The following is a 26362-nucleotide window of genomic DNA, read 5'->3' on the forward strand; positions in this document are numbered from 1 at the left end:
TATTTTAGTTGTAAGAAAGTATTACATTTTCATTACCAATAGATAGACACACAAAAACAGACTATTTGTATCTGAAGTCACAGCTAGAAGTACTATTTACAATGGAATCCACATGAAACCCATGTATGTAAATAAATCTTCTACCTTAAGTCTTTATGGGGGGAGGGGGAGTAGGGTTCAGGAGCCCTTCTCACTCCCTCCGAGCCCCCTGGTTACCATAGCTGTAGGCCAAGACAATGTGCTAGTGCCTTTTGTTAAAGTATTCATGCTCAATTATCAAGTTTCTTTCTTGGATACAATATAAAGTCATGACTCCATTCACTTCACTGGTTGTTCACCAACAAGCATACATTTGCTCTCTCAGCAATCACGTAAGAATATGTGTACATCATCATCATCCATTTCCTAAAATTCAAACGTCTCGCTCGTGCTTCTTGCATTAGATTTCATCCCCATGATATATTACAGCAGAGTGCCCTTTTTACTCAAGGACAGCCGTATTTACATATACCTTAAACAGTAAAGCTATATAGGTAAGAAGACAAAAATTCCTTCGAAGAGAAGAGAGACATATGATGCTACAGAGGATATTGCAATTATTGGAAACAATGTTCTAAAATCCAATCCATACTTTTCAATTACAATTTTTCACTTTTCATCTGCAGCTCATATACATTTTTGTATCAAAATTTCAAAAGTTGATTTTGTTATATAGTCATAATAGAAACAATCAAATTCAATGTCAATAGTTAGTCCAAAGACTTTGCAATTATACACGATGACAGTCAGGAATTCCTCTTTGTTATTTTGAGAGAATATGGACCTGTATGAAATCATTTGTCATCCTGATTCCATCGCTAGGTTAAAGAGAGTGTAGCCTGACGACACTACATGTCTTTCCCGTGGCCCGACTCAGGCCCGACTACGGACAACGCGACTGCAGCAATCATGTGCGTGCAACATACGTGAAACCGAAGCGTGGGGAGAACTTTGTTTGTCATCCTGATTCCATTGCTAGGTTATAGCTAGACAGGGTTAATAAATATCACTGAAAATGATTGAAAATTACTTCAGTTTCTCTTTGTAATCCCAGATGAACTTATCATGAGAATCATATGGCATCCTGACACCATTGATGAGGGATTGCATCACCCATTCCACCGATACTACCGGTATGTCTAACTGCTGGGCTCGGTGGAGGATGTGACGAGGGCAAGATGGATCAGTCACCATCACGCTACAGTCAAAGGGAATACCTGTGTCCGACGTGGAATAAACAACAAAGGCATGTATTAGATATTTAGATTTTAAAAAAGAGTTACGGAAGGGTAAAGCAAGGCTTTGATAGTTATAAATTGCCCGGTTATTTGACTGGCATGACAAATCTCTATTATTTCATACACATTTCCTTTGGCAAATCCAATTTCTCATTATCAAAAAACAAAGAGTTATCAAGATGAACAGAAACTATCGTGAGAATGTGTATTTTGGTAAAGATATCATTTACAATTGTATAGATGTTCATAATGAAGTAAAAATTACAAAACAACACAAGACAACACAAGACAAGGTGCCAAAGTCTCAGGGCAGTTGTCCTAAACACAGAATTTCAGCTCGACAGAGATTAGACAAAAGACCATTTCATAAATTTATTCATGCAATGCTTGATTCCAATTTAAATCAAAATAATTTCCTACGTTAGGAAGTCACATTGCCTCAGATTCTGAAACAAAATCCTGGATTTAGCTCATGCTGCAATCATAAGATATTTATGATTGGAAATCGAAATCAAATTTTTCGTTTTCCTAACGGGTTTTATAACACTACAGTCCATTGGGGAAAACGAAAACCGGTCACTCAATTTTCTAAAACTTTTTTGAGGCACTTCATGATCATTTTGAAGCGCAATTTTTTAAGGCTTTAATATTACACCATATCACAGACACTGATAACACGTAGGGCCATGCATCTCAGATTTAACATTGTTAAATGATGCCTTTAAAGAATAAATACTTGACCCACCTCCCCTGTTAAGTTCATTGGTAGTTGGGAATCTAGCGACTATATGACAACCAGCCACCATGAGAATAGATCGCCAGGTGTTCTCTACTTGAATATGACTGGAGATGACCATTATCTTCAGACCAGATAGGATACGTCGGTTGGGTTTCCTAGATAAACAAAAAGAGAAAGGATCATCAGGTAAATTGTTCTGCAATATTTGAGGACAAGACTAAGATCATGAGACCAGATAACATGCAGTTAATTGGGTTTCCTGGATAAACAAGAATAATACAAAAGATCACTAGATGGATTCTACACATACTTCAAATAGACCAGTATACATTCAAGTTTTATTCTTACTTAAAAAAAAAAAAAGGTGACAACCTGAAAGCTTGCCCAAATAGCAACAAGTAATGAATGTAGACTGGATTCCAAATATTATAGTTCATTCATTATCCACAGGTTAATGGAATAACTCATCACTAGGTCTAGGTCCCCAGGAAAGAAACATCTATAGATATTAGTAAACCGGTCTATCGTATGGATATGACAGACATTGAGGGACCAGAAAGAAAAACAGCAATGATTTCCTGGAAACAAGAGATTGTGATATAGGCAAAATAAATTTCTCTTCGCCGACATGAGAACAGACTGAACCTGTTAAGAGTAACCTATCATGTCTGTGTATAGTTTCATTCTTTTAATTAAATGGAAGGTTAATTTTTATTGTATAATTGTTTTAAATGGGGGCACGCTCCAAGAGTCCTATCTCGCACCCCGGGGCAACGTGTCTGACACGGTCGGTTGTAGCAACTACTCCAATGATCAAAATACATTAATCTTGATCTAAGGAGACACGAACGAACGAGCATTACTGACTGCTGTATGAGTGGATTGGAGTCACTGTTTTAGATGTAGCTAGTTAATGTTCTTCTTTGCAACCGAATTTTTTTTTCATAACCCTTCCCCATTTTGAAGAGAATCTGAATTTGCAGACGAGGAAGGAGAAATCTACAGGCAGAAGTCTACCTTTCAGCTATACTCAGAACCTATAATTCAATTTGTATAAATCATAAATCAATCTATTGGTTGATGAATTATTTCATTAGGTTGCACTGATCAGTAAAATACAGTGAAAACTTTATATAAAGACTACCTATGGGAGTGAAAAAAGGGAGTCCTTATAGGCAGGTGGTGCTTAGAACAGGTTCTGTGAATACATACGTCTATGTAAATCACTACGCAAGGGAAACAAAATATGTGGTCCTCATAGACAGATGGTCTTTCTATACAGATGGTCACTGCAACAGGTTTGGCTGTAATTACGTTAATCTTATCCTTGTTCTTTCTCTATAAAGCATAGCGTGCATTGGAGAGGGATAATAAAAATTTTAAAAATCGGTTGAAAGAGCTGAGAATAATTATTATTAAACAGATATCTTCTTATATTTGGGACTTGAAGCCCATCTCATAGATTGGATAGAATTCTTACCATTCCATGATATTACCATTGACGGATTCACCTGCAGGTAACAGGTATGCTTTGTGGCTCTGAAGTTTACCCTGGAACAAAACAAATCACATTTAAAGAGAAAGTTGAGTTCTGGTAAATAAAGAAAATAAGTTCTCACAGAATCCAACGAAACTTACAGTGAATGTTCAAGATTACAAATAAATGACATGTGCCAAATAGTTTTGGTAGAAAATGTATAGTGGCTGAGTAATGAGCATATTAAGGTAAGGAAATCCGGGTAAGTAGGTCCGACACCATGTGCTTAACACAGGTCACTGTGTGCAAATGGGAGTTGTGGTTTTTACCAAAGATGATACCAAGTAATTTTTTCAGGCATTTGTTTTTATTTTATTTCACTGGTTCGAACAACCAATCTACTGCAGTATAAACAACCAAGAATAAATCATAGCATTTTATCACATCTATCTCTCACCGTTCGTGAGCAATCTCTGATCCATAGGTTAGAGACACAAGGAATGTTGAAAGCCAGGGCCAGGAAGTACTTTTTTGTTCGGCAGTAGGTATTGGCTACCAGGGATAGCTTGTACTGTGTCTTCTGTAGGAAGAGAAAAACATTCAAACAATATCAATACATTTTGATGCCTATAAAATCTCGAGAAGCCTAATATGACTGATGAAAGGACAAAACTACTGAAATGTCAAAATACTGACCTTGCATGATACTTGTAATTGGTCGACATTTGCATTAGACCCCTTTACCTCCCCCCCCCCAAAAAAAACAAACAAACAAACAAACAAAAAAACAAAAAAACAACCCACAACAACAAAAAACAATACTTTCATCATATACAGAAAATACTGATGATGGAGCTGGCTGTGTTACCTGTGATTTGTCAAAGTCTTTGAGGACCACTCCTCCTCCTGCTTCTATCTGTTTCCTGGCATGATCTTTGTCAAAGGGAGCTTCATCAGCATCATCTGACAAGTAGATGATAAGAAATCTTTAGTTTACAAAATGTTAGGTTGCAACCTTCATTTAAAAAAAAAAAACAACACTCACACATGTCACTTTGCCTTTCCCCTGACCCTACAATATTGATTGTCCCAAGCGCTATACACATTCTTTGTATTATTATTATTATTATTATTTATTACTCTACATCTACAAGATGAATATTTGACTAAGTTTAAAGGTAAAGACCAGTAATGGTCATGCGATTGCATTGTGAAAGAAACGTTGTGGAATCGATCAGAAAAGGTTGATCATCTAGCATCTAGCATCTGCAAGGTTCTGGAATCATCAAAATGATAAGAAATTTGGCCCATTCTTCGTAAAGTTACAAGCACTATACACAGAAAGATGTATATGGGACTACCCTATCTCTCTCACACGACCATGAGAGAAATAAATTTACCAAATATATGAATTAGTAGGCGGTTTCCCGGCAAATTTTTTATCATCATGTATTAGTCAAAACATTCTTTCACATGATTGGTAATGAGAGCTTCCATTTCATTTTTTGAAATTGGGGCGTTACCAATACTGGTCTTTACCTTTAACTATCAACTTTCACATTTATTCTTAAATTGTATACTAAAATGTGTTGTTATCGAGGAGGCAAACAGACTGACAAAAACATGTATGGTATATTAACACTCTGGAAAGACTAGGGCAGACACTAACCATAATCTTATGAACAAATATTGATGAACAGCATATCACCAATGATATGTAGTAAACGAAATATAGAATACTATCTTACAATGGATATGTTATAACTAAACTGTAGAGTAGTTTCAATAACTCTTTAATACATGGATAGGATTATGCAAGTTAGGCTGTGAACATGATTATAAAGTGGTAATCCAGCTGGTATCATAATAGCCATGGAGAAAAGAAGGAAAAGATTTGCATTATAGGACAGAAAAATGTCTTACCCTCCAGCTCACTCTCACTGGTACTTGTATCGACCTTTGCCCTCTTCTTGACCTCTCCCTGGGTCAGAAAGAAAGCCATGCCCTTGAACAATGTCTTGTTCTTTGGCAACGGTCCTAGCAACATCTCCATGGTCCTAGGGGTGGAGGGAGGGCCACCCCTGGTAGCTGGAAAGAGACCCCTTGCAGGGCTGCCTGGGGTTGATGACGTGGAAGGGGGCTGCTTACGAGGTGATCGTCGGATGCCAATCCCTTGCTTACCAAGATCAGGACTCGCTGTAACTGCAAGGGATATGAATTGGCAAAAATGTAAGAAAACAGGGGAAATGGACTTTGATAATGGTCACAATTTCGCATAAAACAAAATATTAAAATCATTTTAAGGTAATGGACAATTGAAATATGCAGCATCTCTTTTAACTTTTGTATAGATCATAATCCAATTTACAATTCTATCTTTATATCCCAGCAAAATTTGAGCTTTCAGACTTTCAGTGTATACAGGGTGAGTCTGAACGGACACTACACTCCTTATTTAACCGATTTCATATTGGAATCAGGTGGTTCAGGTACAAAGTCTATGGGAACAAGATAATTTAATAGTCAGGGGGGTTAAAATTAAAACCCAACTCATTGACAATGAGTTACAAGCAGAAGAACAATAAAAGTTAATGTCTGCAAAATCAAATGGAGGAGAGATTTGATTATTGATAGGGCATGGGTAAACAAAGGATGTTTAGATTGATGATGCTTACAGCACATACCTGTAGCTAGACAAGAAAACAAACAAAAAATTGGAAGAGGAGGAGGAGGAAAATAGCGAGGAGAACAGAATGACACAAGGATGGAAAAAGGGACACTAGTTACCAGTTGTGAGTAGCCTTTTAGCAAGCTGTTTTGCCTTCTTGCGAGGCGAGACATCACCACCCTCAGCGGGTTGCTTCTCAGCAGTAGCTTTCCTCTTTCCTCCCGACCTGGTAACAGCAGGAGAAGGGTCATGCCTAGGAGTTCGACCTAGTACCTTACTGGGGGTTCTCACTACTCCACCTCCATCAGGAGCCCGGAGTCTGCTCCTCTGACGAGTACCAGAAATCAAGTTTTCTGCATTTTTTTGGCAAAGTGACAAGCATGAGATTTAATTTTGAGCTCTTTCAGAAGAATAGGATTAGAGCATTCAGGTACATCCCCCCTCTACTTCGTGCTCTCTTCTCGTTGCTTCCTCTGTCACATCCCTTGTGTCTTTCTATCCCCTCTTCCCCTCTATCTGTTCATCTCTTTCCATCCATCTCTCTTTCTATCTCTCACTCTCTCTCTCTCTCTCTCTCTCTGTCTCTGTCTGTCTCTCTCTCTCCCTCTCTCTCAAACATAAACATCAGGATTTTGAAATAGGATTCTGCTTTGAAAGCATCTGATACAAAACCACAGAAGCCTGGTTTTGTCTATCTGGACAAAGCATGGTATTTTTGTTCTCATGAGTCTTCTTATACTGTTTGCATAATATAATAACAGATTAAAAGATAGTAGTTATCCTAAATCATCTTACGTAAAACATTGTACTCTGGTGTTCTAAAAGTTACCATCAAATTACAAATCATTACATTTATTAAACAGTAAGGATAATATCTGAAACTTGGCACAGAACCTCGTAGTTGCATAGCATATCCTTCATCATACATGTACTAAATATAATGTCTTTGAGACTGTTCTAACGGGCCCTTGCCATTGCAAACCATTTATGATAAAAGTTATTGGACTTACCAAGACTGATGTCCGAGATTCCTGTGCTGCTGCTGCTAGGGCAGGATGTGAGCAAGAGATTCGCCTGATCTTTAGACAAGATGACCTTCCGTCTGGGATATCTGAATGACATATATGTAAGGACATAAAGGACAGGTAAATGTATCTGATAGCATTTCGGTTAAAATGTAAAGGAGCCTGCAAGGATTTAAAAAAAAAGTTTTCAATTAAATTTAATTTATTCATAATCCAACAACTTAAAAACAATTATAACAGTCATAAATACACCAATTGGCATAATAATAGATAAAAAAGGATATCTTCAAAAATAAGAAAAGACACTGAACACATATTTCTTTTTTACACAAAAAAATTGTTTCTACATGTATGAACATGTATATCTTTGTTTCAATGAATCTGAAATAAACATGTTCTTGTAGATACAAAATACCGGAATATCACCAACAATGTATGTTTCATACCCTCATAGGCACTTATACCTACAAGGAATTTTGTAAATCTTAAGACAAAACTCTTCGGACTTATGGTGAAATCTTTTTACCTATCTGGGGTCTAGCTAGTCAAGGAGGCATGTTCCAGATTTCTCATGCATACATGCATACATGTCCAAGTTAGGAAGATCTTTTACAATGGAAATATGAATGTAGATTGGCCAGGGCCCTGTTTCATAAAACTTGTTATCAATAACAAATGCTAAATTTCATCACAAATTTGCTCTCAGCCAATCAAATGCCACGATTTCAGTAGCTTATAACAGTTATTGTAACTTGTTATTGAAAACAATGTTTATGATCCAGGGACTTGATGTGATCCTTTATTAACAAGACAGGGTTTCACATGTGACTACTTTTTGCTACGGGCTACCTTACCTTGTTGTTTGTCCATTGTCTGTCTCTACAAAATAGCCAGCATCCTTCGGATTGGAACCTCTAAAATAGCCAATCACAATGCCTGAAGACAAAGAAAACAGAAAAAACAAACATAATCCTACATGTGACTTTTATGTTACATACATGCCTATTAACAATAATTGTTTGTGTTGAATAGAAATATTTTTCCTTCACATTGTTGTATATAACATAACAAATTGAATTAAAATTAAAGTTACTCTATCCAGATTAACAGAAAAGAAGTGCTGATTTATACAATTTTTTTTTTAAATAGTGAATTGTGATTGTGAATTCTATTGAGAAAAATGAACTCTTCTATTTATTCAACAAATGGAAACATTGCCTTAATGGGACAACTATGACATGCATAGCCAAAGATTACTTTTCATTAGCCACATTCACAATGCATGAAAGTGAAATCATCTCCAACAGATAACAATAACATAAAACCTTGTTCCAGTTGTTAAACTTGTTCAAACAAAAACTGATGTATGCAATCAATGCATCTCTCCCTTTCTTTACAAACCTGGATAGTTGTATCCATCTTCGGCTGATTCGGCCATGACGCTCTGCCCCGTTGATAACCAATCCTTGATGATAACGTCCTTACTATTCACGCTTCGCATATCACCGTCATCAAAGGCAATCTTGAGTCTATGACCACACAATCAAAAAGGGTTTAATAGGAGCAATACTTGGATCAAACTATCAGAATGACATAACATTTGAAAATAAGATTTAGGAATTTTTAGCACGGTAATGCCTTCGAAAATAAGAAACCGCACTTGCAGCAGCAGCATAACTGGCAATACGCGGTAAATGTGGTACTAAAAAGCTAATAAAAATTCGCTGCTCGATCATGCAGCCATTCAACGCACAGAATACGTGAACTCTCAAATCGCGGCACATGATAAACAAGCTTAATTTGGCTTTAGCCGATGAAAAAAAAAAAATGGAATATTCTGGATTTTCAGGTCCTAGAAATCCAGAAAATCAGAATATTCTGGATTATTTGTAAGGGTTGGATCAAGTATTTGTATGAGACATTTAAACAGAATTATTAATAGATGCACTTTTCTCAACCAAGCACAAAGTCTTGCGAAACACATCTGAACAAAGATAGGTTTTTTCGATATAAATACCAACAGTGGCTTCTTGAACAATGCATGTGTCCATCATGCAGTTGCGCTCCTAGCAGTCTAATATCACAACCCTGATTATGTACTGCTCAAGTATATCACTTTATTAAGCCCTACTGCACTTATTATAGCTACTTGCGCCCTCTATGTAGCAACAATGCCTAACGGTGCCTGTTGGTCCCCCATGATCCCCTTTTTCTTATGTTAATTGAGAGCTGATTTGATGAGATAACCACCTGTCAGTGACCTTGCAGGGAGGTCTAATCCCCCCTGGCCAAACTAGCGCAGACAGGCTTTAAAGTGAATTACTCACCTGTTATTTTTCTCTTCTTTCTTGATGGTACCAGGGTAATAGAAGCCATCCATCCAACGAGTAAAGACTCTAACACCAGGTACCAGGAAAGCTTGAGCAGAATCTGTTGTGGTGCTTGAAGCACTCCCTGCACTCGGTTGTTGCATGGACTCCTGGGGAGGTTCGGAAAGGATTACATCCTGGTCTCCATCTTCTTCAAAAAAACAAGGAAAGAAAGATGTATGAGCACTTATTTTGCCCTTTGGAACAGCATCCCTCTTTCCATAAGGGAAATTACTTGTCTTGCCACCTTCAAAAGATCCCTCAAAACTTACCTTTTTTTCGAGTGATCTATGAGGTTTACTTCCTGTATTTGTATTTGTAAGTGCTATGGTACTTATTGTTTTTAGCGCTCCTAAATATCCGATATTATTATCATTACTTATCATTGGTTTACATCCATTGCAGACAAAAAATTGAACTTGGGTTCCTATGCCCTTGGTGGAGATGTTAGGATTTACCAAATGGACCAATGTACGGTTTAAAGTATGTCTTTAGTTGTCCTGCCTCTCCCGATCCCAGGTAGCCTGTTTACAATTATGTAGAGAAGGTAGATTTTGTTTAAACTGAATAAAATATTTAGAGACAACACGAAAAGGCAGTAAGAAAATAATGTTGTAAATATTTCTGATTCCGACACTTCATCGCTTTAAATCCTGGAAATGATTCAAAACATGTAACTTATTTCTAAGAAGTACATTTCTATATCTTTTTTTCCCCAATTTTTACAGTCTTTTTTCGGATGACCTGCCAATGATGCAATACATAATTATACTCACCATCTTGTACAATAATAGTATCTTCCAAGGACGACCTCGTAGGGGTTGTTATCTGTGTTTTGCTTCTCCTTTTGCCTCTTGTTGGTCTTGTCGATGATCCCTCTTGATTGCTGGTGGACGGCTCAGGATCATCCACTTTCTCTTCTAAACTCTCTCCTGTAGTGGTGGTAGTCTGTTTTCCCACATCTGCATCACTCTTCTCTACTGTCTCATCGCTGGAAATCCTTTCCATTTCAGTCCTTGGCTGCGCACAGGGTATTCCTTCCGACTCCTCTGACGATTGCTGCCCTTGTTCAACGTTCCAACCTTCACTAAGGTTAAGTTCAGGAGGTGGATCCATTCGGACATTCGATGGTTGCTCGTGAGTGCTTTGCTCAGCTTGTTCCGGAGTCCTTGAGACTCTTCTTCTACTAGGTGTTCTCTTCGGTTTGACAAATTGAGCATCCTTTCCATCAGGGACCATCCTAGCCTCTGCATCTGATGAACTTTTGCTGCCCTTGGAAGACATTCTTCTAGAAAGCATCAATGCAGAAGGACTTACATCCGAAGACCTAACCTGACCGGTCCTGCTAGTCTGTTCAGAGATGCCTGTTGGAGGCTCAGTCCCACCTGTAAAGGATCTACGTTGAGTGTCCATGGGGGACACTCTGGATGAATCCTGGTTCCTTGACACACCAGGTGAAGCCCTTGTCCCCCTTGAAGGAATCCGCTGTGGGACAACACCACCAGGAGACATTAGCTGCCTTCCAGATGAAGACTGTTCCTGTCCAGAAACATTAGGTGAGGTCTTCTCTGATCCTGGAAGGCTGATCGTCTTGTCCAGAGAACTGTTTCCTTCAGAGATACTTGAGAGACTGATACTCTTCTGGATCCCGGTGCTGAGGACACTGGAGCTCTTTTGGAGGCTCCCTGCAACGCTTGAAGACGTCCTGGAGCCCAAGGAGCTGATATCAGCCAAGGAACCAGAGGTTAGAGAACTTGTCTTGGAACGTGGAGATGGGGTCATGAAATCTTGCTCTAGCTTTTCAATGATTTCTTCATTTACTACCTGCAAAATTTGGAAAAGAAGAACATAATAATTCTATTTACTACAACCAAATTGTTATGACTTTCTGGATCTCAGCAGACCACACATGATTCATGTATTTACCAAATTCAAGAAGAAGCTACAAGTAGCAGTCAAATAATTTTCCGCAAATAATTTTAAAATGTTCTATTTTTTAGGAAATTTAGTATTTATGACAGTTTATCATTTCGTTTTTGAACATAACAATTTATATATATATATATATATATATACATATGTATTTGCTTATTTTTGATTCATTGTCAGAAAAATACTTATTGTATTTTATATTATTATTGTTATCGAAAAACTGTGTACTTATATGTATTTATATGAATGCAGAAGAAAATCAAATCAAATTAAAAAAGCAGCATCGGCTGAATAAAACAATGATTATCGAAGTCTGAAGTAAAAGAAAAATTACTGTGGCTTAAAATTCACAGCGATGTGTAAGTGATATGCTGAGTTCATGTCACACAATTACAATTTACACAAAAGAGGTAAAAATTTGAGAAGTTTGCTACAGAAACACTTGAATAATCTTCAACATTAAAAGTTTTTCAAAGCATATAATACAGAGGAAGAAAAGTTCTTATAACTTAAGAAACAGATGTTTAAAAATATTCCTTCTGCATAAAAAAGTGAGAATAGAAGCCAAACAAGTACCTGTTCAAGAACAGTAGTCTCTACTATTTCGCCCCACTCAATCACCTCCTTGATTCTCTGAGTGATGTTAACTTTCTTATAGCGAACAATCTTCCAAGGAGGAGGTTGTCTTGTAGGAGGTGAGTGGCCTGGAATCTGAAATCAAGAACAAGAAGCTAATTTGAACATGGCCTTTCTACTGGTACCAACCAAGATCTAGTAATAATAAAATAATGTTCTTGTACTTAAAGCGCATATCCCATTTTGACAACAGCCCTACAGTGTATGTGCTTTCAAAGAAGTTAAGATATGATTATCTTGCTTTAGCTCCAGCAGCCAAACTCAGTACTGGGTACCTGCCAGGTACCCATTTAAAACCTGGGTGGAGAGAGACAAATGTGGCCTTGTCTAAAGACATATGCACCAGGTAGGGATTAGAACCCTACATATCAACTTATATGAATCAGCTGCCAATTTGTGCCATAATATTTCAGTATTCTAAAGGGGAGCAACTATGTTTTTTTTGTTGAAGGAAGAAAGAAGTATTCTCAAATACACATGTCACAATAATTATAAAAATCTGAAAAGCAGTATTTTGTATGACAAGTTCCATACTATTATCAAATTTCAGTAAATCTAGTGAAAATCACTATCATCTCTGAAATCATGATGACCGTTTTCGATTAAGTTCTAAAATTTATTAGATATGGAAAAATGGCATCTTAAATATTAGAACAATCTGCACAATGTGAACAATTTGGTAACTTGCCTGTCTGAGTTCCAGGGAAGCTGGGCTAGCCTGTAATCTTCTCTCCGCAGCCACTGGCACGGGATCCTGTACTATCCTCTGTGTCATGGATGGCGATGCGACATAAGAAGGTTTCTCAGTCAAGACCTTAGCAGTTTGGCCTTTGTTCTGTTGTTTCTCTAGGACCTTCCCTCGCTTCTTGGGGACTTTACGAACAGTAGAACTTGCCTTCTTCCGTGGGGAGGTTCTGGTCCGATTTAACGCTGGGTTTTCCACATTGTCCCCTTCTTCTTCTGTAGTCTCTGGATCCTGGGGGCGCTTCCTCTTGGCACCTCGATTCTGACGACTGCCCTTGGGAGTTCTCTTAGTCTTCAAGGTTACTGCTGCACTGGTTGATGGCTGCTCAGTTGTAGGTTTGGTAGATGAAACTGGTGTCATGAGAGAAAAGAGAGAGGGAGGGGGAGGGAAAGAGAGAGTGAGAGGGGAGGGGAGGGAAAGAGAAAGAGAGAGAAAGAGAGAGATTGGGAAAACTCATAAGGCACGCGTGTCTGGACAATAAGCATAAGAAAATGCTTTTCTATTCATAACTGATGCCATAAAAATAAGCTTACACTTTATATGGTTGTCATAAAATATTGCATTTGCACATGAAATATGCATCAAATCAGTAAGACAAAAAACAATGTAGATAGCCTTCATTGTTTAATAACAAATCCAATGCCATGTGTTTTATTCAAATCCTTTAACAGTAGAAATTAAACTGGACTCTTTAAGAAAAGATTTCCATTTACAATCAAAGCTGCTTTAGTGACCACCTGTCTACAAAGACTGCCTTTTTTGTTTCCCTGGAAAATAGTTTCTCATTGAAACATGTACTAAAGGAACCTGTACATAAAGACAGCCTGCCTATAAAGACCACTTTTTTGTCTTCCTTGAGTGGTCTTTATAGACAGGTTTCACTGTACCATACTTTTTATAGAAAACAATGGAAACATCATGCTTACCTTCACTAAGATTTTTTGAGGGAAGTTTCTCTTTAGGCTCGGTGTCCTCTTTCCTAGCCCAGGTCTTCATCGGAGTAGGAGTCTTGTTTGACTGTGACTCTGTGAACTCGTAGGGATCTCTTCTCCTTTCCTGAGACACAAAGATCTGCTGCTGGCCCTTTGAGGGTATCTCTTCCACTTCTTCTATCCTCGCATCTTCTTTCTTTCCTTCTTCAATCTCTTCTTCTTCTGCCTCGATTTCCATCTCAACTTCAGCTTCTTGTTCATCAGTAGCTCCATATTGCTGCGTTTCTATTTGCCTGGTCTTTAAGATCTCTGATTCCTCTTCTGTCATCTCCTCCCAAACCTCTACATCAGGACATTCCGTCCTTGGGTCTTCGCCATGGTACTCTAGGGGAATCGTCGCAGAGTTGTCCTCTTCCACTGCAACATCCGGGGCTTCCCTCTCATCCCCATGCTCCGCCTCGATATCAATCTCTTTCCCTCTTTTTCCCTTACTGGCCTGGCTTGTGGTTCCTTGAGGCTGATCACCTTGTGGTAAACTCTGTTGATTCCTCTTCTTTCCAAGGATTAATTTGGTTTTTGGATTTGTCAATGAGAATGGATCCCTGCAAAACAAGCAGTCATTGACAGTAATGAATCAGTACATCTTGTAAAAGTCACCGGAGTTATAGTTCCCTGTATTATGTACTTGTATATTAATGATCCAGTATAAAAGGAAATTCTGTATTCATTAAACCGATATTCACAATACATTGATGACAAATATTCAATGGTGATAAAAACAGTTCAAAATGTGACTATAATTATTCTTTTTGCGATGAAAAAGATAACACTGAAATAATGAATAATAACTACTTCTCCAACAAACGTAACCAAACAATTCTTACTGCGCTTGAGAGACATGCATTTGCTTGCAAAATATCTAGGCTCCTGGTCCCTGTTTCATAAAACTTGTTATCGATAACAAGTGTCACATTTCTATAACAAAGTTGCTCTCAGCCAATCAAATGCAGCGATTTCAGTAGCTTATAACAGTTATTGCAACATGCTATTGATAACAAGTTTTATGAAACAGGGCCCTGGTTTGAATGCCTTACTTATCCTTGGTGGGGGCAGTCTGTTTCTTGGTTCTGGTGTTACTCTTAGCGGCTTTGGTTGCTTCTACCACTCTGCTAAAGACTGACTTTTGTCTCTTACTGGGGCTTTCCTTGGCTTCCTTCAGCAACTCACTGCAGTCAGTTGGATCTATTTAATAAATAAAAGCAAAGATGACAGCATTTTTTTCAGGATCACTCCATTAAGAGGTTTGATTTCTTCTAAAGGTAAAAAACAACATTCATGAGGTTTTTTTTATTTGGGGGGGGGGGGGGGGGTGATTGGTACACTTAAAGGGATAGGGTAACTTTGTCTCAGATTCTGAAACAAAATCCTGGATTTAGCTCATGCTGCAATGATAATTATGAACCTTTAGGTCAGTTAGGAACCCCATGACTTTTACAAGCCAATCGTCTGTCTGATTATCAAGATATTTATGATTTATGATTTATGATATTTATGATATATACAGTTTTCATAACACTACAGTCTATTGGGGAAAATATTACACCATATTACAGACACTGATAACACGTAGGGCCATGTATCTCAGATTTAACATTGTTAAACGATGCCTTTAACAGTTGATAAATGAACTACTTACTTCTTAGATTAAAAGCCGGAATCTCGCTGCTCTCAGAAGAGTCCATCTCAATGACTGCACTGACTACAAGTGCACTCGAAGACTTGCTAGTGGTCTTCGGTGTCTCCTGAAAATGAACAGTGAATTTATCATTGTAGCATAGTCACTCAGATTCGGCGCTGTACTTTGACTTCCAGTACACAAATACATTATAGAAAAATATTTGAATGCATTCAAATTTATGGATATTACTTCACTCAACCCAAATAAATTTCCTCACGTTGTGTATTAAAGGTAAAGACCAGTATTGGAAATGCCCCAATTTCAAAAAATGAAATGGAAGCTCTTATTACCAATCATGTGAAAGAATATGTTTTGACTAATACATGATGATACAATTTTTGCCGGGAAACCGCCTACTAATTGATCTATTTGGTAAATTAGTTTAGCTACATGGTCTGTCGCGCACGTGTGCGTAGTCCCATATACATCTTTCTGTGTACAGTGCTTGCAACTTTACGAAGACTGGGCCGAATTTCTTATTATTTTGATGATTCCAGAACCTTGCAGTTCACACCAATACTTATATGCTAGATGATCAACCTTTTTTGATCGATTCCACGTTTCTTTCACAATGCAATCGCATGACCAGAAATGGTCTTTACCTTTAAAGTGTGTCTATACACAGAATCTGCACTCCACAAATCACAATGCTGCTATGCTGGACAGCCATTAAAAATAATGAATATGAATTGGGTCATGGAAGTAATTATTGATTTTCACTCCTTTTTCAAAATTCAATGTTCAAGTACATGACTTTTTCAAAAAGAAAGATACAGATTTTTAAAATCCACATGGTAATTGTAGTCTACCAAAGGTAACACTGATCAATATTACATATCATCAGTGTTATTTTGTACCGACGAATCCCTACAGTTTTATATATGACGGATTTGTCCGTTCAAAATAAAGGCAACAATAAAACACAGAATAAGAAATAAAATATTATTGGATTAGAGACATTTGAGTTCAAATTTAATTCATGATCATCTTCCTACTTTGTCCGCTGTGGAGAGGACTTCTCTCTGGCTACTGCTCCCCTCTGTCTCATCTGCTATTGGAGTGCTGTGACGAGGTGTTCCGTCTGTCCTCCATTGACCTTTCTTACCGAGGTGAGGGGTCATGCTACTTAAAGGTCGCAACAGGGCCCCATCCTTGGGAACACTCAAGTGGAAACCTAGTGTGGTAAGGAGAACCAGCATAGAGTTTACTTGAAGAAGTTAATGTAAACCGTTTGTACTGTACCTTCGTTGCACATTACAAAGCTATAGTTAATGATACATATTAATGTTTAATATTGTATCAGTATTCTATATCATGTATATGTATTATGTATCATTGTAATTCTGGTGCTGTTGTCCTAGCTCTTAATTGGGTATAAGGACTATCTTTTACCTCATAGCTGCAAGGACAACATCACCATGACGCCAAGAAACATAGTATTGGGCACTTCAGAAATGTGTCTCATTATCATTATACTCTAGTTCAATTACAGTTATGTCCAAGATGCCTACATGTATGACAGGCACTTATTGCAAGTCAATAGCATGATCTCTATGCAAGTCAATGGCAAGATCTCTAGTCATAGCCTATTCATAAACTTTTTTTCTTTTTTACATTGTCCACTTAATCATACACTTTTCATGACAATTCACATATAATGCTTTTGAGCATTGATTTAGCAGAAAGTCTTTCTTATAATTTTTTACAAATAGTAACAATAGGATTGTTAGCACTGGTCCCATTCAGGTTGTTGTTCACTCATCAAGAAATATGAATAAAAATTGACTTCATAGGTAACAAAATTTAACAAAACGCACACAAATAACAGCATCAACAATGACTCGGGTACAGAGAGTGATTAAAAAATCTCAAGAAAATACTGAAAGCTTTGGGAAACTACAAATAAAACATACTGCTGAAGAAAACCATGATTGTAATGTTTTATACTGGGCCACTCTAAAGGACTAACCTGCTATGGGTGAAGGGTTGTCCGACTCTCCAAGCTGTCCCAATCCTAACCTTCCTTCATCAGGCAATTGTGCATCTCCTTCCAAGAAGACAGAATCCTCCATTCCTTCACCGAATTTCCCTCTTGATCCTTCTTTCATCGCTTTCTCTCCTCCATCAGGGTCAGAGTGTTTTTGTTTACCCCTCCCATCATCTTCCTTATTCTCGCCAAGTTTCTCTGATTCTGGTATCACCATGGAAACCTCATCATCATCCACATCCTCAGCTTGTGTAGAACGCCAAGGTGTACCTTGCCTGGAGACGTTTGTTGTCCCATCTCCTTTTAGCCGAGTCGTCTTCCGTTCATGTGCGTCTTCTTCTTCTACAGCCTTACTTTCAATTTGTGACAGATCCCTCTCCGACATGACGTCTTTAATACCAAGTTCCCTGTGACTGTGAGCAACGCTATACTGTGTCTGAGTTTGTGTTTGGGATGGAGAGAGTTGCAGATGCCAGTCTTGTGAAGGGTCGACACCCATTCCCGCTTCCGCATCATCCCTCTTATTACCCTCCTCCTCCTTCTCATAATCATCATCAATAATTTCTATGTCAGGTTCTGGCACTACATCTCCATGCCTTCGCACATTCACATTCAATCTTGTTCTATCATCACACTGTGTTTTCATTTCAGCAGATGTTTTCTCAAAATCCATTGCTTGACCTGTGGTATGAGGCTCCTCAGACTGTTCCTTGGTCACTGGATGCTTGGCGTCATATGCCGCATCTCCTGGTAAGCTAGCCTGCCCCTTTTGACTTGATCCTGAAGACTGCTTTGTGTCTCTTGAAACTGTTCTGACAACCGTGTCTCCTAACAAGGGAGCACTATGTGATCCTCTATCCTTTGATCCATTGCCAACTATTGATGCACCTGTCAAAGTCACAAGAAATAGAGATATCAAACAAGAACTTACTGTTTGAAGTTTGATTTCTATTTATGAGAGAGTCATGCAAGCTCTTACAGACGGACAATAGTAAAGTATAATTATAATCATGTGGAGGTTTAAGTAGTTTTTTTTCTCACCTTTTTACCTGTGCAAATAAAATTTTGAAACATATAGGAATAATAGTCTCAATCTTAACAAGATGTTTTGAAATCTGGTAATGACGAACATTCAAATCTCTCAGGATCTACCAAAACTTTTCGTGAATGTTACAATCTCACATAACAAATGAGACAAATAAAATGTATGATCGCCGAGTGACAAGTCAAGGATATTGAACTGTCAGAAAGAACAAGGCACTAGCGCATTGCCTTGGTTTCGAACCCGGGTCGCCGGATTACGAGACCATTGCTCTACCAACTGAGCTATCGCGCCTCCAAATCTACATTGACTTACTTGGTGGTCTTGAATTTGCTGACTGTCTTGAACTCTCATCTGTGGTTGAGCCCATCAGTGGTTGTTGCTGCTGTAGTGATAATGACTGCAAGACAAGCACAGAGAAACTATGTTTATTCACATAAGAATAGGAAAGAGCAGATATTTCTATAATACTGACTGGCTTTGAGTCATAGCTCGAGCATTATATTCTTGTATCACATAAAAACAAAGACATACAATATCATTATTATTATCTATATCAGGCCATCATATCAACATACACGTATTACAAAAGAAGAACTCATGAGACACTTTTGACAGTTATGGTCCCGTTTTCTTTCTTGGTCTTGTATATCTCATATCATGCAGAGTGTTTCTTTAAAATAAAATCGCCAGGATTTTAATATTTGGATGGTTTTTGCGACTTACTTTGTCTACTGCTTAATACATTGTTGACGTATATCACTATACAAACCCAGATATTATTACAGGTTAAATCTAGAATTTAGGGAGTATATACCAGAGAGATTTGCATGAAGAGAAACACTCACCTCCTCTAACTCTGCGCTTGACTTGTGAAGGTTCTCTGATAGTTCAGAAGAGGGATTGGTAGAGTCGATTGAAGTAGACATAGAACGTTTGGAGCCTGAATTGTCTTTAAGCCAACTATCCTGGGTGTTTACATCTTCTTCTTTTCTCTTCTGGAGTTGATTGAGCTCCTGCTGCCAGGCCGGGATCTGAGGAGGAAGAGAAGGAGAATGAAAAGGGTGTCAGAGATGATTTCTTCTCTTTTCTCTAGCAAATGCACCGAAATACAAATTAATTTAGTGATTTAAAGCAGGACTGCACTACTTGTAGGTACTTGCGCCCTTTATATATTAATTAATGCCTTCTCAGTGACTGCTGGTCCCCCATGATCCCCTTCTTCTTATGTCAATTGAGAGCTGATTTGATGAGATAACCACCTGTCAGTGACCACACTTGGTGGTCTAATCCCTCCTGGCCAAACTAGTACAAACGGGCTTTAACTATCGATCAATTCATTATTCCACATTGTAAATTGAAAAAAAACCTGAACGATTTGCACATACATTAAGCAAATATTCAAGTTTCTCACACAACTTTTTACACTCCTAAACTTATGTCCTTAGACATATCAGTACTTATCATACACCCAGAGCTGCCAACCTTGGGCGACCAAAAAAGGAATCATGATGGCAAAAAAAAGGAATCCATAAAAACGAAACTTACAACCACGCGCGACACACTTCCAATGCAGAAATGTTCATTCATCATGCTGTTTTTTCCATACAAGCAGGTAATTTTTTTGTGGTTATTTTGGTATTGTCGGCATTTCATTCTTTTTGAGAAATATTTTCCTCTTCAAGTAGGTTTTAAAATTAGTTTTCTATTGAATTTGTTAGGATTTGTGATAAAATCACCATTTCAGGGCAGATGTTTGACGTGCGGTATGTAAAAAAAAAAATATATGAAGAAAAAACGTAATACCGTAGTTTGAAGGAAAAAACGGAGTAATTCCGGCAAAAACGGAATGGTTGGTAGCTCTGTACACCTCTGTTATTCTAATGCATTTCCTAACTATATTGCATCCATTCTACATCTACTTTGTTTTTCAATAACTCCACATTATAACTCCTTAAATCTAGACATTTAAATGTAGGTCACTTTATAACTTTATCGTTTTCTCTCATGCTTATCGTACTCTCTTTACACTCCCTGTAACATACATACCCTATACTACACTTATTCTCCTCTAAATACAGTCAAAAATTTATTTTCAAATTCTCTTGATCAAATGCACCATAACTGAGGGTTGAATGAAAGTTGAGGGTAAATACTCCACCAGCAACAACGTACAATAACAAATGACCACCACAATCATGCTCATATTATCCTTTGCTGTGCGTAATGGTTTGATTGTAATAATTAACTAAGTATTCCTTACTCGATAGACATCTTCACTCTCGTCTGAAGTGTTGGTGGATTTACGTTTCAGAGGTGCCTCTGGAAGGGTAGCCCTTGGCATATCATCATTGTCACTCAATTCTATAAGCTCCTCTGAAAATAAAACGGTAAGAAATGATGATTATGATGTGCCCAATGGCCCCCAGCCTTTGAGGGTCGATGTCCAGAATGGACCATCTTGGGTAATCTTCGGTTGTAGTCTGACTTAACATACAGTCAAAGGCTGTTCAAGGGAAACATGAGATTTGGACTCTAAAGACAGGTGGTCTTTATGTACATGTTTCGTTAAAATAGGTTTCATTGAGAAACAGTATTCAAGGGGAACAAAATAGACAGGCGGTTGCTAAAGCAGGTTTGACTGTATAAGGATATTTCTGTGTTTTACACCTAATTCAATCAACAGAGTAGGGTTTACTACACAACTGAATAATGTGACTATTGATATTGATTTGAATACAAAATTAAAACCCCTATCTTTTCCCAGAGTGAAAATGTTTGTGCTACTGCAAATGTCTCTTCTTGGTTAAGGGTTGCCTTTAATTTTCATCTCACTTTTCCTTTTCTATTCCAAGCAAAGCATTACAGACAAATTTCTGCTTTTGAAGTACAAGATCTCTGCAACATTGGGTGGTCTTCCGATAGCGCGTACAAAGCTAAACCTGGCTTAACTTAGTCCACACTTTTATGGAGTGCCTGTTGCCAACTCATTTACAGTGTACAGATTATTTCAATTCTGCAATGATAAGTGTCCAAAAAATTGATTTTGCAATAAAATGGGAAGAAAAAGACAGTATGAACTGAATTTCAACAAAGTTTTTGGTAGATTATCTTTGTCATGAATATGGAAGGAGGAAGATGAAACCTAGCATTCCATAGAAGTGTAAACTAAAATTCTTGTTTAGTCTGGACTTAGTCCCGGCTTAACTTATGATAATACCACCCATGGACCCCTTGTGCAAGGCTAAATCATCTTCACAATACAAACATCCTATGGGTAGCATGGATATACATTAGCAATTCAATCTTCAAGAGATCAATGACCTACACAAAAAAAAGTAAAGAATATGTGCAGGGGTCAGTGCAACAAAGACACAACTCCATTTTGGCTATTTTGAGAAAAAGTGGTTTATGTGTCACTGAGCACTTGGGCTTTAGGAATTAAGTCAATGTTTCACTAGCCATTGACTTCAATGGGGTGTTGGGTGGAGTTAAGTCTTTGAGATTCCTGGAAAGCCCACATTTTTCTGAACATTTTGATATCAAATTCTCATTTTGGCAAAATATAGAGTTAGGTCTTTGTGTCACTGACCCCTCGATGTGTCATGCAGCATAACCCTACCGTTGCTGGTGTCTGGTCTTGTTGGAGTACTGGGGATGATGATTGGTGCAGGACCGTATGCTTCTGGTGACGGGTACACCACATTGATGGAGGCACTTGACCCCGACGTGCTGGTCTCATTGGCTAGGACAATGCCTGAGAATCGTAAGCTGCTCACAGTCTCTGATGGGGTGCCTATGATGTGAGAGGCATCCCTGGGGGTCGGTGTGGTATGGACATCTTCCGATGGGGTGCCTATGATATGAGAGGCATCCCTGGAGATTGGTGTAGTATTGACATCTTCTGATGGTGTGCCTATGATGTGAGAAGCATCCCTGGGGGTTGGTGTAGTATGCAATTCTTCTGATGGAGTTCTTTTGAGGTGAGAGTCATCCTTTGATGTTGATGGAGAATGAAAGTCCCCTGTCCCTGTGATATGCATAAAACAGGTATTGTTACATAATAAGCTCAAAAATGCTCAAATATCTTTAAGACTTATAATTTTAATGAAAACAAATCATAAATATCTTACATTTTAAGAACATAAAATAGGCTACCATAATAAACAAAAATTAGAATTTGTTTTTGCATTTTACATAAACGCTTTTCAACTCGGCAAGTGGCAAGGCCCGCACCGAGGCAAAGTCTTGCTCATTCCGTGCCGGCCTCTAGTTTGTTCTGATACACACATCAATATACATCCTGTCCATGGACTTCACTTGACTAAATATTAAAAATATAAAAGTTATCATATTTTCCTATAATACACAACAAGGTTACCTTGCTCATGTGGTGATTTATTTTCTTCATCAAACAGATCTTCCTGTGTTGAAGGCACTTCATTTTCTTCCTCCTCATCTTCTTCTTCTTCTTCAGATGAAGCCTCATCATTTTTTGATGTTTGGGCTTTGACTTCTATTTCCTCCACACTTGTCATCGGCCTGGTGCTCTCTTTTTTGTCATCTTCTTTGTCTCCACTTCTCTGGATGCCTCCACCAAATTCCTGTATTACAAGCAAACAGATATTCTTCAATATCAAAGCTACACTAGATAAAACATAGACAACTTTCAATTCAAGCATTTTATTTCTTTAATTGCGTGGTTCTGTTACCAGATGCAATTTTCTTGTCTTGTTGTTTCATTATATAATCATATTACAAAATAAATGATAATAATTAAAAAAATGTCTTTGTTCTGTCTATACTTTACAGCCATGAAACAATTGTCTTTGGATAACTTCTGAATCAACTCAGAATTACCTTTAAAATCATATTTTGCAAGCAGCACACAATGAGAGGTTCATTGAATTTCTGAACGGAGCATTCCTTGGTGCAACTGTATTAGTTTTGTTGATTCCTGAAGTGACAGGGGCATTCTCCAAGCATACTTATCCCTGTACCATCTACCAACATTCATTGCATGACTATATAAAAAGCTGTACAGCTACGATGGAAACGCCATTAATCTCAACAATAGCAACATGATACATAATTTGTTTTCTCGGCTGTACGTCGTATCACAAAAGATGTCTCACAAAAAGCAATAACATAACACATGCTTGAGCATCACTTTGAAAGAAAACTCAATAGAGAACTGGGGTTCCATTTTCGTCTGAACATTGTATTGTAGGAAAACTATATAACTTTGCAGGGCTTATCTTAAGAGCACTGATGATTGGCAAACTAGCTGTCAAAACACTTCAAAACAATTTTTTTTTCTCGACCACACTTCTTTGTTATCCAGTGTGTAAGCCTCTTTCACTATACATTAATTCTTTATAAGTTTCTTTGTATGAGTTTCATGTACATGTTCATTTCCCCCAGTCTGTCCAGGTTTACTAGTTGCTGGCTGCTTACAACAGGAACAGAAGACATAGCAACACTTACCATTTCCAGGACTGGTTCTGTGGGTTGATTCTTGGTCAGCTCCTCCAACTGCTTGAGCCTGCGTGCCCTGGCTTCTGTAACTGATTCTTCACCTCTTTCGGCTTCAGTGCCTTCTGCCTGGGAGTCCAACACAATAAAACAGGGCGTGCTACTAACCTCTGGAAGACCTCCGTCCAGCTGAGAAGGGTCAGAAGGGTCTTGGGATGGGAGGTCCATTAGTTCCAGTCTTTTATAGGTTTATGGGTGTTTTGTGCATCTACATTCATGAGAAAAAAGATCTATTTTAGTGATGCATGTTTAAGAAGTAGTCTAATGTATGGTACTGTTGAAGATGGAGTTGGGCAAGATCTAAGATGTGGGGACAACAAGCTAAGCATTTTGTTTCAAAAGGCTTCCTTCTATTAGTGTTTTAAGAGCTGTTTGAAATTTCTTTTCACAAAATTGAAAGGTCCATAAGCTTATCACATGTAGATCTACATGTAGGTAATCCAACTGCAATGTTGATTTTGCTGCTAACTAATGACTTAGGTAAAACCTCAGTGATAGCCTATATTTGGTGCTCAGTCAACTCAGAAGTTTGGTGTATTGTGTATTGTCATTATGAACTTGTAAGTTGTAGCTCGTGCACAGTTTTTCCGTTATAATCATTTTGCCTTCGGCGTAGACTAGAAGAGACGCAACCCGGCTGCAAGATTTTCTTCATGGATGTCGATCTTGACCCATAATTTCCTGAAAAGGGACCAGTAAACGGATTGAAGTAGTCAAGTTGGTAAGTGGAACTGAAGTAGTTAAGCATGTAGCTAATTTAGGAATACATCGGATATGCATCCGGTAAAATATCAAAATTAGGGATTAAGTTTGGCCAAGTTTTGTGTAACGTTTCTTTACACAAACGGGTGTACACTAAAGCGTATAGATTCTAGGGCTGTTCTGTCTCTAAAGAGAGAGCCGACCTACCCAAATCAGAGGCTAACGAACGAAAGAGACAGACAAATTCGGTCTAGTCACATACATGTACATACTACATGTTGATATCATGACAACTAGCCGCCCATTATGACTTTGATTCATCGCACCGTCAAGAATCAAACATCATAGCTTTCTTAAATTGTTTTTTGTGCTTCAACTATCACTAGACCTCTTCTGGCCTCACCTAGACCTTTAACCTAAGTTAGAGTCTACCTCAGTAGGCTACCTGTTTATCTCACTTTTCTGCCTCTAATAATACCACCTTCAGGGTGGACTTCCCATTTAATTAAAGTAGCCGTAGCCTGAGCCTGCAAGCAGCTGGACCTAGGGCTAGGGCTCTAGCTATCTAGGGCCTACATAGGTCTAGTACATGTATGAACTATGATCAGATGTTGTAGACCTACCATGTCTAAGTCATCTGCTTGAGCTTTGGCAGTAGATCTATTGCCTTGGCACTGACTGGCAAGGGCATCCCTGAAAATGAAACAAGCGCAATTTCGATTAAGAATTAAAATTACCGGGTATGATATGGAAAGAAGAAGAAGAATTAACTCCGCAGCCCAGCACTCGCCAATCACCTGTCAGTCTCAGTTATGTAGCTCGACAGGCTTTAATTAAATCCAAGTTCCAACTTGTACTTGCGACAGGATCCAGGATTGGTAATGTTATGTTGCATCTGGTTTCAATTTGACCGCGGTACTTTGCTTAGCGCTTCCGCTTGGCACTGGTGACGCTCGACTACCATACAAATCGACCCCGTACTGATTCGTTCACCGATAGCTCGGTCTCCTCGTTCAAATGTAATACCAGGGTCTAGAAAAATAAATAAAGAGGAAGAGACCGAGAAGAAAGAGATGAGAGAGAGAGAGAGAGAGAGAGAGAGAGAGAGAGAGAGAGAGAGAGAGAGAGAGAGAGAGAGAGAGAGAGAGAGAAAGGGGGGGGGGGGGGCTCGCCGGATAATAATAATAATATATATATATATATATATATATATATATATATGTATATATATATTTTTTTTTGGGGGGGGGGGGCAGAGTGGTCTGGAGTTAAATCATAGGCATCGATGAGTTCAATTAAAGTCCATCAGAACAATTGTAGATGAGGGACTAGACCACACTGCAAGGTCACTTATGGACTAGCTCTCAAATAAAATAAGAAAAAAAAGGATTACTGGGGACCAATGATCACCAATCATGCATTGTCTGTTACGGCTCAAGTAGTTATAAGTAGTGCAGTGGGCCTTTAAAGGCGATGCTCGAGCTTGGCTTTGATTGATTCTCAAGATAGATATACTGACCCTCAAGTACAAGGCCTAAGCCTACTGCAAACTGGCCGC

The 26362-nt window shown here is 38.3% G+C and overlaps 1 protein-coding gene across 3 annotated transcripts; it reads right to left on the reverse strand.

Moving 5' to 3' along the window:
* Positions 1–262: 262 nt before the first annotated feature.
* LOC593800 (TP53-binding protein 1) lies at positions 263–25762 on the reverse strand. Of its 3 annotated transcripts, none has more exons than XM_030976670.1 (26): positions 25542–25762; positions 24055–24310; positions 22949–23171; positions 22190–22597; positions 20831–20943; positions 19416–19601; positions 18883–18967; positions 17508–18413; positions 16534–16712; positions 15497–15602; positions 14895–15042; positions 13795–14402; positions 12812–13218; positions 12064–12198; positions 10332–11379; positions 9514–9703; positions 8588–8715; positions 8041–8122; positions 7172–7272; positions 6281–6514; positions 5417–5695; positions 4362–4456; positions 3951–4073; positions 3497–3567; positions 2023–2171; positions 263–1256 (listed from the first exon to the last, which is right to left on the reverse strand). In XM_030976670.1, exons 2-26 carry the CDS (start codon positions 24268–24270, stop codon positions 1066–1068), a joined length of 6411 nt encoding a protein of 2136 aa, XP_030832530.1. In that variant the 5' UTR covers positions 24271–24310; positions 25542–25762; the 3' UTR covers positions 263–1065. The 3 variants fall into 3 exon arrangements, with proteins under 3 accessions (XP_030832530.1, XP_030832528.1, XP_030832529.1); XM_030976668.1 differs by having other exon boundaries at positions 9514–9706; XM_030976669.1 differs by lacking the exon at positions 25542–25762 and adding an exon at positions 25428–25516 and having other exon boundaries at positions 9514–9706.
* Between the last annotated feature and the right edge of the window lie 600 nt (positions 25763–26362).

This window comes from Strongylocentrotus purpuratus, unplaced genomic scaffold (genome assembly GCF_000002235.5).
Source record: "Strongylocentrotus purpuratus isolate Spur 01 unplaced genomic scaffold, Spur_5.0 spur5_scaffold_9, whole genome shotgun sequence".
In the NCBI taxonomy this organism is placed as follows: domain Eukaryota; kingdom Metazoa; phylum Echinodermata; class Echinoidea; order Camarodonta; family Strongylocentrotidae; genus Strongylocentrotus; species Strongylocentrotus purpuratus.

Excerpts from the sequence above, each read along its gene's own strand:
- LOC593800 (XM_030976668.1), bottom strand. The coding sequence starts at position 24,270 with ATGGACCTCCCATCCCAAGACCCTTCTGACCCTTCTCAGCTGGACGGA. Across the intron at positions 8,123-8,587 it reads AGATGGATACAACTATCCAG|GCATTGTGATTGGCTATTTT; the intron begins GTTTGTAAAGAA and ends CTTTGTCTTCAG. Across the intron at positions 6,515-7,171 it reads AATCTCGGACATCAGTCTTG|AAAACTTGATTTCTGGTACT; the intron begins GTAAGTCCAATA and ends AAAAAAATGCAG.